The 16,439-nt window shown below is 43.5% G+C and overlaps 1 protein-coding gene and 1 long non-coding RNA gene across 3 annotated transcripts; one reads left to right on the forward strand and one right to left on the reverse strand.

Moving 5' to 3' along the window:
* The first annotated feature begins 949 nt into the window (after positions 1–949).
* LOC122616411 (homeobox protein araucan) lies at positions 950–16,316 on the forward strand. 2 transcript variants are annotated; one of them, XM_043791851.1, is made up of 6 exons: positions 950–1,191; positions 1,244–1,306; positions 6,006–6,581; positions 9,941–10,056; positions 14,551–14,882; positions 14,949–16,316. In XM_043791851.1, the coding sequence occupies exons 2-6, from the start codon at positions 1,256–1,258 to the stop codon at positions 16,031–16,033; spliced, it is 2,160 nt and encodes a 719-aa protein (XP_043647786.1). In that variant the 5' UTR covers positions 950–1,191; positions 1,244–1,255; the 3' UTR covers positions 16,034–16,316. The 2 variants fall into 2 exon arrangements, with proteins under 2 accessions (XP_043647786.1, XP_043647785.1); XM_043791850.1 differs by having other exon boundaries at positions 950–1,306.
* Positions 8,593–9,525, reverse strand: LOC122616412. The gene is made up of 3 exons (XR_006325914.1): positions 9,399–9,525; positions 9,047–9,312; positions 8,593–8,679 (listed from the first exon to the last, which is right to left on the reverse strand). It is a non-coding gene; the product is annotated as an uncharacterized LOC122616412 (long non-coding RNA).
* Positions 16,317–16,439: the final 123 nt, after the last annotated feature.

Raw genomic sequence — 16,439 nt, forward strand, 5'->3', positions numbered from 1 at the left:
AAATACAGTGCGAGTGCCTTGGAATTTGCCGATCTTATTAACGCATTTGTGTCGTCACTTTTGGCCATCCCATTGCAACACTTTGTTGCCACTTCCAGCTGGCGATCGCATGCACTCCCAGTTGGAAGTTGGGCGCGCAATTGTGAAAAGTAAACAAACAAATGACTAGCCAAACAAAACAAATGGGCGTTGCCCAGGAATTGTGGGGAAAACAAGACCATCGACAGTTGTGAAAATGCATACCCCTTCCATTCCATTCCATTCCCTTCCCTTTTCCCTTTCCTTTTCCCTTCCCTAACTTTTTGTATTCTTTTTCGCTTTCTTCTGCGTGGCGACCTCGCCACCTGTCCATTAAATCAGCCAGCCGAAGCCCATGGAGCCCTACGATTGGTGCTTGCCATGGCCTCACTTCCAGTGAGCCGCGAATACGAGTCGCTGGCGGGGAATCGCATTGGAATTGTACAGAGAGAGAAGGAGAGAGAGAGAGAGAGCAGCCAAAATGACACCACCACACAAAAGCGGGAGAACCGGGGTGGGCGTTGCCCGAAAATGCTTACACTTCCAGGCTGACACGGCTCTTCATTGTTTTGTTTGCTCGCTCCCAAGGCGAGCGGCATTCCCCTTTCCCCCTTTGAATCGCAGGGGGGAAACGGCATATCGTTGTCCCGCTCCCGCGCCAACTGCAGCGGAATGCGCCCCAACAGCAGCAACAACAAGAGCAGCAACAGCAACAACAACAGCAACAGCAGCAGCAACACGGCCAACAGCAGCAAACACGGCCAACAGCAACGGCATTCGCAACCAGTTCGTGTTCGAACGTTATAAGGTGCACATCTGAAAGGGAGCGTGTGCTGAAGCGCCGCGTTTTACCGTCGATATTTCTCGTCGATTTCTCGTTGCCGCCGCGTTTTTCGTGTGCTAGCCAAATAATATACATAAACAAACACAAAAAAAAAAAGGAAAAATACACCACAAGTGACAGATACAAATGCAAATACCTAACAAATCCACGAGATACTTTCGGTTGGCCCAATGTCGTTTATGGTCGTTATCGTGCCAGTGCCCACTGTGAACAGACCCAATCGAAACTGAGCTGTTAACCCGATAAGCGCATCCTTGGATGTAGCAGCTTTACCATATATCCTTCAGCAGACTGCCCACGAGAGAGAGAGAGAGAGAGAGAAGGAGAGAGTGAGATAGAGAGAGAGAGTATCCTAAGACTAGGTCTTATATAGTCGTATAGTCATATAGCGAAATGGCTGCCTACACACAATTCGGATACGGAGGCTTTCCGTCGGCCTCGCAGGTGGGTCTCCTAATCACTCAGATCTAGATATATACTAAGTATATGTAGTACTATATAATGGTTATTCATATTCATTAAGTCACAGGAGATCTTAAGATAAGCAGTTGAAAGAAAATGCCAATTAACTTGGAAATGAGATCTAAATTAAAGTCAATATTATGCATCAGAATGATACTATCAACAGTTTATTATTATGATTGACTCAAAGATTCATAATTTGTATAATACCTATAACAGCTTTTATTTATGGAGTCATTAAAAAACCAAAACATTGTAAAATCATGTTTAAATGGCATTTGTCTATAGTCATCATTTTTAATTTCTCTGTTTATAATCATCACCTTCTTTTCTGGATTGCATATTATCATAAAAACTGAACTCGTTAACGGCTAATAACTACATATTTTTTATAAAATGTATTTCTTAAAAGCGGGGTTGGGTTTAAAGTTTATTTGGTTGGGAGTTTTTTATATACACTTTTTTTTTTGGCAAACTTTTAATTTCAATTTTCAACTTTCATCTGAGTACTTCCACCGACTGCAGTCAAAGCTATCCGATTATTTGATCTTGAGGACCCACTACAGGGCAAAACCGCTAAAAGTCTTTGATTGTAGCGCTTTCAGACTTTTCACTGAGCAGCAAAAAAACAGCTGCTCGGCGCAAACTTTTTCCATGTTTATGACAGTAAATTGGTGGAAGGCCAGCAAAAAAGCATAATAAATCAGATGGCTGATAAATGGCCTGAGAAAAAGGCACTCCAAGGCATCAGTCGTTTTTGTCAATCCTCAAAATTCACACAAAAACTCTTTGCTTTAAAGATTTTGCGGCAAATTACGAGGGCTGCAGGTGCAACTACAATATTTCTAAAATATCATGATGGATTACAAAGGTGGTAGAAGTTAAAAGAAAGACCTAGAGTAAATGAAATTTGCCATTGATTGAGTTTGTCTGCGGCTAGACTTTAATTTCCCAGGCTATATTAATACTTGGGCTTACCAATTGCTTGGTTCTGCCTCCAAAGAACTCTGGCGTCTTTCCCCATTTCGGACCACACGAGTCCAATTAACTAAAGTCGAAAACGAAAGCAAAAAAAAAATGAGAAAGAAAAAAGGGAAAAGCTGTGGCAATCAGAAGGCCAAGAAGATGGGAGGTGCCGATTGAGGCACGCTCAGGTGAAACTGTTGAAAAGTCAATAAAATTCAATTGCGGCGATCGTAAATCATAAAATTCATAACCGTAAAGTGACAGCTGAGGGCAGGCCCTGGGAATGCCCTGCTGGCTACGTGAGGTGCATCCACATCCATTGATTCTGGAGATGGCAGATAGGATTGCAACGATCGATGGACCAATGACTTGGTCTCCTCTCTGATCCACTTTACATTGGCGGCTGAGGGTTGAGAGTTGAGGGTGAGGATCCAAGTGGCGCTTATAGTCCGGTGCTATCAACTTGGTCATCTGGCGGAGATTGTCGGGGGAGGGATTCGGATGCAGCAACGCGGTAGCCGGGCAACTTTGGTGGACCCACGAGATACAAGTTGCGATTAGATCGCTGCGTTTGCGATTCACAGAAATTTCCAAAGCCACTGAAACTGGACTGGGACTCAGAAGTTGGGTATCTGGCATTGGGCATTGGGCATTGAGCATTGGGTACTGGTTACTGGTTGCTGGTACTGCTGCTTACTGGGCACACACATGGCCAACAGATCTTATCTGCGCACTGTCGCCTGCCAGTCGTCGTCGTCGTCGTCGTCGTCTGCATCCTCCAACTGCCAACATCGAAAGTTCCCCACGTTCCATGCGAAGACGTGGCCAATTCACATGGCCCACTGGACCACTGGACGAGTGGACCACTGGCGCTTCCTCCAAGCGGAAAGGTAGTGCAGGAATGGAGTCCTCTGCCTCATGAATAATGCATTCGCTCAAGGAGCTGAGGAATCTGGCAGGCGCATAGAGCTCCCTATATGGTGTCGCCTATCAGATCAGTTGTCATAATTCTCATATTGTTGTGCCGAGAAACTCTGGGAACGTTCAGCACTCAGCCTCCTCCTTTCCTTTCCTTTCGATCGATCGCTGAACATTCCCATGTATTTGCTTTTTACTAATTAAAATCACGCGGCAAAAAATAAAACAACTGAATCATTCATTTGTAAAATTTTGATAAATGGCTGTGCGTTTTCATATTTATTTTTTTTGGGTTTTCGATGTACCTATATATAGGCAGCGATCTTGGCCTCGAAATTCTATTATTTGTGCGTTTCAGCACGACTCAAAAAAGAAAAAGGAAATTTTTACTTTATTAATTATGATCGGACAAGCGACCTTCTAGTGGATCACTCACCTGCTGAATTTCCAGAGGATCAATCTCGAATCGATCGCATCTGATAATTATAAAATAATATGCATGTGCTGCGTTCTTTTTCGGGCGAAGCGGAAGGTTCTATTGTCAGATTATGTTAATGACGCGGAATAATTATGCGTTCTGGTTCAGGCTGCATTTAAGTTTTGACCGCGAATTTCGCCACAGAAGCCGTGTAAGCCGAGCTAAAATTGTTGCTGCCCAGATATTATGACCTTTTGCTGGGCATTTCGATCAATTTGTAGCTGTCCATCGGGCGGAGCACTCAACTTAATTATGGGTTCGCTGTGCCGATATATTTTTGCCCAGAAGACTGAAGTCTTTAGATTCCAGCAACTTGAAGACTTTAAGGCTACCAGACTTGAAGACTTTGAGACTTCCAGACTTCAAACTTCAAGACTTTCAGACTTCAGACTGTGGAAATTGAAGCAGTCCGCTCATTTTGCAGATTGCCCGCGGTAATTTTCAGAAGCCTTTATGCCAGCATGTTGCCCAACTCCATCTCCATCTGCATCATCTCCAGGCATCTCAAGGCATCCATATCCATATCGATCCGATCTTGGACGGGTCCGAAAAGTCGGTCTTGTGTGCGGACCTATAGGCGTCGGCTGCCACACCCTCATTGATTTCTGGCATTTTTCAAAATGCCCCCAGACAACTCGGGCTTCATGGGCTTGGCGCATTTTGCATATTAATTGCCAAGTGAGTGGCGCATGCCATAGGCGAAGCTCCACTGTAAAGATGGAGGACATCACATCAGGCTGCCGATTGCCCCGTTGCCGTTGCCTTTGCGGCACTTGAAATCGATTTGCTGGGTAATTGATCTGGCCGCCATTGCAGCGAGGTTCGCGAATCCTGAACTCCATTGATTAAGGGAACTTAATCGCCGCGGGATTATGAATCCCGTCCAGCTTCTGCGCTTACCAGTGGCCAGTGGCATTGATTGTGTGTTAACACCATATTCGCTTACATGCTATCGATGCATCTTGTAATGGGCCTACTGTCGATTTTTCGAATTAAATTCGCAATTACCCAGCGATTCAGGCGGATTTGGTGTCTTCAGTAGGATGGAGGAGGATGGTCGGCTACATGGGCTGAGTGCTGATGATATGGGGTGGGTAAACAACATTGCCGGACATCAATATTTATGAAGTTACCAGTACGGCAGTTAGCATGACTTACTCGGCATTATGCTGCAGAAAATTAGCCATTATACATGGACGTGCGTTTCCTGTGCCGCGATGTGATGGAGGCATCTACTCCCGGGCAGGTTTTCATCCTCCTCATCCACGCCTCTTGGAGAACACGTTGACATCTAGTTTATGGCGCTGTTCAAGGATAGTTTGGATAATTATTAAATTACCTCTCAATTTTCTAGCTACTTGCGGCGAAATATTTATTGGTTACATAAAAGCACAAAATCTTTTCGACGTTTTCGGTTACACTTCAGTTGAAATAGAATCTGAGCCTTAAATATAACACATAAATAAACAAGTAAAAATAATTCGGTAGACTTCTGTGGTAGGAACATTTTTTAGATCCATCGGCGAAAACTATCTTATCATTTGAGCAGCGCAATAAACTAATTCATTGGCGAAATGTTTTCAGATAAACACTGTCACTTTAGGGACCGAGTTTTGTGTTCGAAATGAAATATTTTCATTCAATGGCCCAATGATTGGGGGCTTCTTGGAAGAAGAAGCCCCACCTCTTCGAGCAGTGAGTGTGTGGGGTTTTATCGGAGGTTCGTATCTCTATAAGGTGTTCAAAATGACCCTTTTGCGGCCGAGGGAAAATATTTCTCGATCATCATCGGCCTTTGGTGTTTGAAATAAAAATTAAATTGGCCCCTTGATTAACATGCATTAGTTATGTAAACCAGTGGCGATGTGTGTTTATGGTATATATCACTTAATGCTATCAGTCGACTGCCTTTCGAGTTTAGAAGTACCTGCGCACAGTGGGAAAATATAATATGATTTCGATAATGTCAACTTCATTTTGGACATCATCAGTTTAGCTGGAAAAATCGTTAAAGGCATAATAAAACATTTCACAGCTGAATCATTATATATAAAACTATATATGGTATGTAACTTATAGTTAGGCAATTGAGAGAAAATAAAATAAAACTTGAGAAAACAATTAATTATTAAAAGGATACTATTATACTGCTCATATTATTTTTGTTTTTATTAGATTGCTTATATTTTTCTTTGGATTTTTCGCTGTGCTTTCAATTTAATATACCCATAAGATAAGCTAAGGCTGAAACCGCGAATTTGTGTTTCAATTTGCGACGAACTTGCACTAAAGAGCCTCTTCCCATACGATCTCTTCCAGCTCCTGCCCCCCAGTGTCCAGCCGACGGAGGACGCTTCCGCGAACGTGAACGTCAATGTGAATGTGAATGTGAACGAGGCGCTGGTGATGACAAACGCCCCGGCGATGAGCCCCACGGGAGGTCAGGATTGTCAGGGCAGCCAGCCGCCGGTCGGAGGAGCTGGCGGAGATGCCTCCTCGGGGGCGCTGAGTCCCAATGCGCTTTCGCAGAACTCGAATGCGGCGACGGTGATTGGCGCAGGAGGTGGATCCTCGGCGGGCGGAGGAGGACCAGCGGATCTGGCCACCGGTGGCTCCCTGGACGGCAACGGCGTGGGCACGACGCCCACTGCCGGTGGTGCTGGTGGTGTTGGTGGTGGTGGATCCTGCTGCGAGAACGGGCGGCCCATAATGACCGACCCGGTGTCGGGTCAGACGGTCTGCTCCTGCCAGTACGACTCCGCCCGCCTCGCCCTCTCCAGCTACTCCCGCCTCCCGGCGGCCAGCGTCGGCGTCTATGGGACGCCGTACCCCTCCACGGACCAGAATCCCTACCAGAGCATCGGAGTGGACAGCTCTGCCTTCTACTCGCCGCTGGTGAGTGCACTTCAATAACTTAGGGGAAGAAAACTAATCAGAAATTGGGAATGGTCTTAGAATTTGAACAAATATTTCATAAATATTATGAAAATCAAGTAAAGAGAGGGTCATATCAATTATTATTTTAATTTTTATGTAATTTAAATCGGTTTAGCTTTTTCAAATAATTGTTGTAGTCGAGTTGTCATGAAATAAATTCGTGTAAAAACATTTTGGACATCAATCAACTAGTTATTTTTAAGGTCACCTGAAATGAGTGTACTTTTTTTCCGAGTGTGCTGGCCAAGAGCCATGGGCCAGAGGGCTAAATGGATTATCTCAACGTATGACTTTAATTGTGTAGTCAGTGGCTTTTGTCCGCAGCTTAGGAGGGAGACAAAAACAACGACAACGACAACGACAAAGACAACGACAGAGACAACGACAACAAAACTACAAAGCAGCAACATCGATGGCTTGTCAATGCAGTCGACTAAATCGAATTATCATTATGGCTGACTGAAGCTCAGTCAAACCTCATTTGGCTCCGTATCGGGGGTTTAGTTTCTCTGGGACTCAATTCCATACCCATACCCATGCCCATAGCCATTCCCAGTTCCATCCCCCCGATGGCCAATCCTTTTCTATCGCCGTCTATCCATCCACCTAATTTATAAGCCCGTTTACTCCGCCGGCCCCCCCTGCAAAAGTGACAACTGCCGACTTCCATTGCGATATTCGATACTTTGCATAAAGAAAGGCAAAATCATTGGTAACAAAACATATTGCCCCATGGCCTCAATTACACTCCACTCTCTTCGTGTATGTGTGGGCTAATCAAGCTTACGTCGCTGTGTGTGTGAGCGCCCACACAGTGGGGGGCAGGAATAGTAATAGCAGTACTTTGCCTGCAAAACCTATTTATTATAATGGCAAAACAGTTTTAGGATATCCTGAACAACAATTTAGTAAGTTAGTAATTTATAAAAATTGCATATTTCTGGTGAGCATAGTAAGTTAGTAATTTATAAAAATTGCATATTTCTAGTTAGCATAGAGGCATAGCATAGCATAGAAAGTAAATGAATGTTAAAAGTTAAATCAAATCATTTATCTATGTTACATGTATGGCCCATCGGCCAAAACATTAAAGTTTTACTTAAAAGGCACTTTTGATAAACTATTATTTAATACTTAGTCCCTTCAAATAATATTAAACTACTTTGACTAATAGCTTTTTCCATTTTGAATTAGGGAATTATTATTCTTTATGTTGGTAGATAAGAAGAATCTGTATTTACTGTGCTTACTAATAATATTTTTATAATTTATGGAGCATTTAAGAACATTTTGAATGACTTTTTTCTTTAAGTTTTTATTTTTATTTTATCCCTATTATTGTGTACCCAACTGTGCTCGTAGAGTCTTTAAGTGACCGCTGAAATGTACACGAGCACAGCATGACTGAAGCAAAGCACACTGTGCTTGCTGCTGCTTTGCTTGTGCTTTTGCTTTGCTTTGCTTTTCAGGCTGCTGGCCTGCCTGAATGAAAGGCCAACGCAAACAAAGCAAACAAACACACAAAATTGGCAACAATATGTATAACAACAATGTGGACAGTATTTAGCCTTGGCAAATAACAAACTGCCCGAGATGGATAGGCTTAGCTAGAAGTGGCCAAATAATCGAGCAAGTGTTTTATAAGGACATCATGTTGCCGCATCGCACACCAGATAAATATTTTCATCGACGTGGCTTGTGTGCACAATTTCGGTATCTAGTAACTATTTGTCAATAAATGTGTTGGCAATATTTAATCGAACCTCTTAATTTGTAATAGCAGCTAAAAGTGACTTAAATCCCGAAAGCAATCAAAATTTTTCGAAAATTTTGATATAGTTTCTAAGTTGTACTTTCCACGCTATTTTAAGCACTCATTTCTAGTAGCTTCGTAAAGTGTAGTATTATTGTTAAAAAATTCTATAAATTATACGTTCTTACCCATAATAACTTCGCTCAATTTAAGAATCACGTTTCATAAATTGCTCCTAATTTCGAGAAATCCTAAGACACTTGTCCGACTTTGTCAACAGTATTTCCCCGATGTTTACGAGCGCTGTAATAAGCACATTAGTTTGAACGATCTAATTAATATGAACGAACACAGGGTCTAATCAACTTGGGCGGCTCTCGACGAGTACTTCAAAGAAGACCTCCTTAAGATGGAGGTGATGTGTGAGCGAGGGAAAAGGGAAACGCCCGGGAAAGGAGAGGAAAAGCGGAGGAAATGGGGCGGGCATGGCAGCGGCAGCCACCAAAGTGTCATGTTAAATTGTTATTTACAACAACAGGAAATTCATTCGTTCTTTATTTTTCTCCTCTTTTTTTTGTATTTTGTATTTGGTTTTTTTTTGTGTCTTCATTTTTTTCTGGCAAGCCACCTGAGCGAGTGTCTTTTTTATCGGTCGTCACAAAGCGCATACTTTTAATTAAGAAAATATCTCGGAGTTGCCACGATAAGATGTCGCCGGAATTTCGAATTTCGATTTTGTGAGGTGTTAATAACCGAGTTCATTTCCTTTTCGATGGGGAGAGAGATCTAGCAAAATCTCACTTCTGACATTTCCCCAACACCAATCGTTTCGATTGGGCAAATAAATCCAATACCTGTTCGTATATGTATACATATGTACATAAGACATTTTGATAAATATATTTGTCACTCGGCAGCGGCGGCGGCGGCGGTTTTCTGGCCATAATGAAAGAAAAAGGGGTGGGGTGAAAAATTAATAAACAACGGCATACATGATGTTAAGCAATTAAAAATGTTAATACCGTTTCATAAATCAAGAGCTCACACAAAAGCCCGGCTCGACAGGGCCAACCAGATTGGACGGCGATCTGGCCAATAGTTGTCGCTCATAAATCCGGCTGTCATTTTCCGAGGGCATAAATCGCCCCGCATGCCACAAACAGAAATCGAACCAAATTAAAATTCAAAGTGTTCAAGCTTTTTTTTGGACTTAACCGCTTTCAAATCTAATAACAATAATCGGCGCTTCGACTTCGGTTAGTACACGTAACAAATACCAAAATTTTGTCTGCCTTAAATTATGTATTTCTGTGTATCGTTTCGTGTATCTGTGGCTCTAAAATATGGCCAACATCTGGGCATTTGCTTGTTCGCCAGCTCAGCCGGCGAAATATGTTGCCAAATTATAGATTCCATGTTAACAAAATTGTCAACTTCGAATAGTGTGGGAAAATGCTATGCTCGCTAATAACTCAATTCTATGGCTCTTGCTGAATCACTGAATCACACCATCGTTTATCGTTTATTGTTTATTGTTTATCGTTTATCGTTTTTCCATTTTCAGAGCAATCCGTACGGACTGAAGGACACGGGCGCGGGTCCGGAGATGGGAGCCTGGACTTCAGCCGGACTTCAGCCCACTACGGGCTACTACTCCTACGATCCCATGTCGGCCTACGGGTAAGCATTATTTAATTTAATTTCATTTAATTTGATTTCATTCAATTAGTTTCCGCTTTGATTGCGAAAAAAGTGGCAGCATCAAATGCGTCGTCTGCAGCATAATTAATTGCGTCTAATAGAAAATAAATAGAAAGCCTTTTAGCCCAATTTAAATGGATGGGTGGGTCGTGCGAAATCAAATGCAATTGGGCGCCCATAATTAATTACAAAATATTTGCGAGTACTTGAAATTGATTTGAATTTAATTGCCTGCGGCGGCTGCGTCCCCCCTGCGCTCCCCACTTTTCCGCCGTTTTCCTACAATTTCCCGCGATTTTCCCCCGCCCAATGAAATGGCGCAATTGCCGCAGGGACGGGCGATAATAAAATTTGAATTGTTCGAAACTGTATGAGAGCGCGAAATTATTTATTTATGATTGCTGCAAAAATAATAGCAGTTAATTGCACGCCAGTGCGCGCAACGCACCACATACACTGCGCTTTAAAGGTATACAGATGTGTGAATTACACTGAGAGAAAGTTGGGGGTCCTTTATCATTTATTCAACAAGTTTAGTTAGTTCAAATACGATGAAATAACTTTATGAACTGACTTTTAATTTACAAATAATGTTTATTTTTAAAAGCATTATACATTAAGAAGGGAATTGAAGTTAGGAACCTTTTCTAGGAGTGAATGAACTGCGTGAACTGTGACAGGTACTCACTCCACTTTATTCACCGTGTAAGTGCGTGATTTTCCGGAATGTGCCGTATAATTAGCACCTATTAAATAAATATTTTGAGCATATAAAAAACATGGAGAATTTGTTGTTGTGTATATGCACATACATTAAGCCCTAAGTATGTACACACACACGTGGGTGCACACACAAGTGCGTACGCACACACACACTCGTATGCGGAGTACACACAGGAGTGCGATTCGATGGACAGGAGGCATGAGTCGCCTCATTCCGAACCCAAATCGGGGGAAGAGTCGTCGGCTGAAAGGCTGAAAGACTGAGTGGCATGCAACGGCTGCGGCTTCCCGTTGGACCGTCGGTGTGGACGGTATCGTTTGGTTTTGGTATGGTTTGGTTTGGTTGGGTCGACTGTGGATTGGTTTGGTTTGGTTCGCTTTCGTTTGGGCCCGGCTTGCGTGCGGAAAGCCCATGAAATCGAGCTGCAGCTAAGTGAATGAATGAGTGAGTGAGTTGTAAGCGATGCATGTTGATGGGAGGGGGAGGGGGCGACGCTGGTGAGGGGGGAATGGAGGAAGGGGCAGGTGGCCGGCAGAGGGGCAGAGGTGAGGTGTGAGCCGCAAATGAACGCCATGTTGGCCGCCATATTGAGCGGCAGTACATACGCACTTACTTACCAATCTACCGGTGTTTGTATGTACTGTGACCTGTATGTGCAGTACACTAAGCGAAAAAGCCTAGTCAAAACTGGGGAGTGATAAGAACTATGAAGAAGAACTATGCCAAAACAATTGCTTCTATCAACAACTCAGCGCCTCATAAATTCAAATAGTTGCAGAACTTGTCCGAACTTGGAAATCAATTTGTTTTGTACTGTAAATTCATATTTGATAAAATATTATATATTAATTGATAAAATAGTTTTGAGCAGTACTGATTGATTAAGGCAATAATTGACCAAATTAAAAGTAAATCTACCAAACCTTCGTAATTGTAAAACTCAAACTCAGACGTTCTATATTTTATACAAAGATACTACTGCTTTGCTATGTTTTATACCTCCAACAATTGGTTTCAAATCTAGAATGTTTATTTTGATTAAATCTAGTTATAATTAGCAATGACATTATTTTGTAATTACATTTTTTTAAATGTATTTTTTTCTGTGCGTAGGCGTGTACATATTCACGGGTTGACAAACATTTAAGAGAGCAACGGTTGCGCTTTGTTTTGCCCATTGTCGCAAATTGGCAACGGAGTGGGAAACTGCGGAGCGGGAAACTCGATGGAAAGGTGGAAAATCTGACTGACTGACAGTCAGCCGGTCGGTCTATCTGTGTGTCTGAACGAATGTCTGTTTGTCTGGCAGATGGCAATTGCATGGGGCTGTAAATAGCTTGAGCAGGAGGTGGTGAGTAGGTGGATGGGTGGATTGGTGGCTAGGTGGGTGGGTGGCTTTGGTGGAATGACAGGCAACGTAATTACCCAGTGACAGGCATGAAACGTGTCTGCTCACGGGAGCCAATGTCATTTGTGCTGGCAGCCAGCGTTATTTGTTCGAAATGTGAAAATCGCAACTTGGAGATAATGGCCGCCGTAATTGGTGGCTCCCAACCAAATTGCATGTGGCTCGAACAAAAGCTGAAATGTAAATGGCTGTAAGCCGGTCTAAAACTAATAAGCGCGGCCCATTCGGCCAACCGCTATACTACATACATATGTATGTATATGTGACCATATGGCCGTGTCCGTGTGTTTGTGTGAACAAGAATGTGATTTGTTAACAAGATTATGGCCCGCCAGCAGCAAACAGCAGCCAAATCATTTTTTTTATAATTTTGTTTACGAGTTATGCCAAAAGAACGCAGACATATGTACTCGTATTCGTACACATGCACAGTGGCGGGGCACTGCAATTATATATGGCGAATACCAAAATAGGATGCGTGCCAATTACGGACAAATTGATGTTTGTTAGCTTGTTAAACATAACAGCACAAAAAGCCCACAAAGCGTATCACTCGCCTCAGATCGCCTCATTCGAAACCAACGAATCCGTCCACCGAACTACGCGATAATGATATAGCCCGGCTATATAGCTACGCCTTTGGCCGATGTAGCCGATGTGAGGTTACGTGCCGAAAATTACGGGCTACAGAACCTCTGGTCACGGCTATTGGATAAATCGGGGTACAGTGAAAGATCCCTTTGGCGGACGCCATATTATTATCTAAAGTGTTATTATGCAGAAAACTAAACTGAATAGTTAATGTCTACATATATTATCAGACTTAGTACACAATTCTTCTTAATAGTTCACTTAAGTTAACATTAATATAAAGTTCCTGTAATAGCATAGACTCATAAAATTCGCTTTTATTGATCCCTAATTCAAAAAGGATAAAGTTTGAATTTTTCTAGAATTTCGTATATTTTGAATAATTACTAGGAATTTAAAATATCCTAGTTTCATTCCAAATAGTTTTTCAAAAATAAAGATTGCATTTTTATATCCCTTACATAATATATTTCATTATAACCTTAGTCAAACTTTTTCTATCAAACTACCTATTGAAGTAGTCCTTTCCGACCCAAAATAAGAAGCAGATTGTAGGAGAACATACACCGCACTTAGTTGGCTGATTGAAACATCCTCCTCCAAACTCTTGTGCTAATCACTATGAACATCCTGCACACTGCACGCAATCAGGATATAAAAAAAGGAAAAAAAGTGGGGAAAAAGCAGAAGGATCTAGGAGAACGGAGAAAGGACGTCGAATTTACATTCGACGGGCAGCGAGGCCGAGATTCGTTCTTTATCTTGTTGTAAAATTCACCGCACACAAACTGTTGATTGTGGCTCCATAAAAATCCCATGAAAAAGGACCAAACGCAAAATAAAAGAGGACGAAAAGGGATTGGCAGTGGGGGATTGTGAGGTTTCGGGAGGATTTGGGGAAAACCCGAAAGTGAAAAGCGGATGAGCCGGATGTGCAGCGGAGTTCGCCATGGGTTGGGGCTTAATTTAGCTAGGAAGTTCTAGTGGTGGGGGGCAGGAGGACGAGAAGCAACCCACCAAAAGACCATTATTGCAGAGGACGAATGGCGGATGATGGAGATGCCCCACAGATGCCTCTGGTGGGTTGCAAAAAAATGCGATAAGTGCATTGGCACTGGCAACTGAGAACTGGCGGAGTGGAGGATATGGAACAACTGGATCACCCGGTGGCACCCACTTGTCCTCCTCGTTATTGCCGGAGACGCTGCTTTCGGTCCAATGTTGTTGCTTTTTGTGGCCGTGCCCTGTTTCACAACTATGTTTTACAATATTTTGACGTTGTATTACACTGGCAGAGCGACGAGAGGGGGGAAACAGTGGTAGGTTGTAGGAAAACATCAATTTGAGTTTTCCGCATTTTTAATGAATTTCCATGTTTCGCTGCTGCCACGATTTTTTTTTGGGCCACGCAATTAGAAAGATAATACTACTGCAATTTTATCCTTTAACCGCCCTTTTAAATGTTGAGTTTTCTGGGTATGGATACGAATTTAAGGGCCTTACATATGTACTTATTACTTTAGTTTGAAACGAACGCAATGATAAGATTGTGAAGATTGAAGCTTCATTTTTCGAAAATACATCGTTTTTATCCCTGTTAAGACTTATTAACCCATATTATTCATACAAATAGTTGTTATTTAGGTATAAATAAACAAATATATAATATAAAAAATCCATTATTTTGTGAATACGATAATGTTGGTTGCATCTGTTCTCTAAACAGAGGATTGCTTGTGTCTAATTCCAGCTATGGAGCCAGCTACGACCTGGCAGCTCGTCGCAAGAACGCCACTCGGGAGTCCACGGCCACGTTGAAGGCCTGGCTGAATGAGCACAAGAAGAACCCTTATCCCACGAAGGGCGAGAAGATCATGCTGGCCATCATCACCAAGATGACCCTCACCCAGGTGTCCACGTGGTTCGCCAATGCGCGCCGGCGACTGAAGAAGGAGAACAAGATGACGTGGGAGCCGAAGAATCGCACGGATGACGATGATGACGCCTTGGTATCGGACGATGAGAAGGACAAGGAGGACTTGGAGCCGAGCAAGGGCAGCCAGAGTGGCAGTTTGGCCAAAGGTATAGCATATTAGGGGGGTTTTCCATATGGTTTATATACTTACAGCTGCTGTTTCTTTAAACCAGATGAGACCAAAGAGGAGGAGGACGCCATAGATGAGGACCAAAAGTGCCTCGATCAGGCGAACATACTGCGTGCCGGCTTCGGATATTCCGCAGCCGGTAGTGGTGGTGGTGTTGGTGGTGGCTACCCCGGTGGCGGTGGTGGCTCCTCCAGCGGTCACCCCGGTGGCTACCATCCGTATCATCATCAGCATCCCGCTTACTATCAGGCTGGCCAGCAGGGCGGTATGTTGCCATTTCATGGGGAGAACGCCAAGCTGCAGACGGATCTTGGGGATCCAAAAAACCAGCTAGGCCGGGACTGTGGCGTGCCGATTCCAGCTACCAAGCCGAAGATCTGGAGTCTGGCCGACACAGTTGGCTGCAAGACACCGCCGCCGGCTTACATGGGTCACCAATCGATGCCGCTGCAGCAGCAGCAGCAACAGCAGCAGCAGCAACAGGCGCAGCAACACCAGTATCCAGCATCGGAGGCAGGACGAGATCAGCAGCTGTTCAATGGAGCCGCCACTCCATACCTGAGGCCGCACACCACGGCCTACGGGGGTTTTCTAGGGGCTACGACCCAGCAGCTGCATACTACGAGCAACAGTATCCCCTACAGCAATATGCCCCCGGCGCAGCAGCAGCCGCAGCAGCAGCAGCAGTTGCAGCAGGGCGGTACCATCCATACTACGGGAAGTTCGAGCGGACCAATACCGCTGCAGTTCCACAATCGGCATCCGCAGCAGCAGCAGCTGCAGCAGCAGCAATCTCAATCCACAGCGAGTCAGCGGGCGATGGGGTTTCTCGAAGCCCAACCAGATACTCCACCCCAAACTCCGCCGAATATGAAGGTGCTGAGCGGAGCTTTGAGTCTCCTGCCTACCGCTTCTCAAGTCCCTATGACCGCTACCTGTCGCAGCAGTAACGCCTTCGGTTTCCCCGCCACCGCTGGTTACCCCATGAACTTCTCGGCCAGATTGGGGGAGTACTCCCCGCGGGACGACTACAGCAGCGGGAACAGCAGCAGCAGCAGCTCCTCATCGCCGCAACTGCAAAGGCACGAGGCCATGTTCAAGCCGCTCTTTAAGAAGTTCACCAACTAATCGGATCGGATATGGTACTACATATATATAGTACTATATAGTATGGGATCGTGCAAGAGCCAGACGGATTGTGTAATATTAACTGTAGCCGTTTAGCGCGTTAAGTAACTTCAAGTTTCATTCAAGTTATGCATCTATGTAACTAAGAGTATCTAGAGTACCAGATCAAATGTTTCTCTTCTGAAAACTGCAATGTAAGCCTAGGATAAACACTAAACCCTAAACACTAAATACTTAACTAGCGCATTAAGATTGTAAACTGTGATACGTTTTTCATTGTCTAACAGACTTCACACTAAACACTTCGTCTATATGAAACATATAATCTAAATAATTTTAGCTCGTTTAATAAAATTCTTTATAATCATGAAATTCCTGAAGTGTTTTCAATTTGGATTGGATTGGG

The sequence above is a fragment of the Drosophila teissieri genome, chromosome 3L (genome assembly GCF_016746235.2).
Source record: "Drosophila teissieri strain GT53w chromosome 3L, Prin_Dtei_1.1, whole genome shotgun sequence".
Lineage (NCBI taxonomy): Eukaryota > Metazoa > Arthropoda > Insecta > Diptera > Drosophilidae > Drosophila > Drosophila teissieri.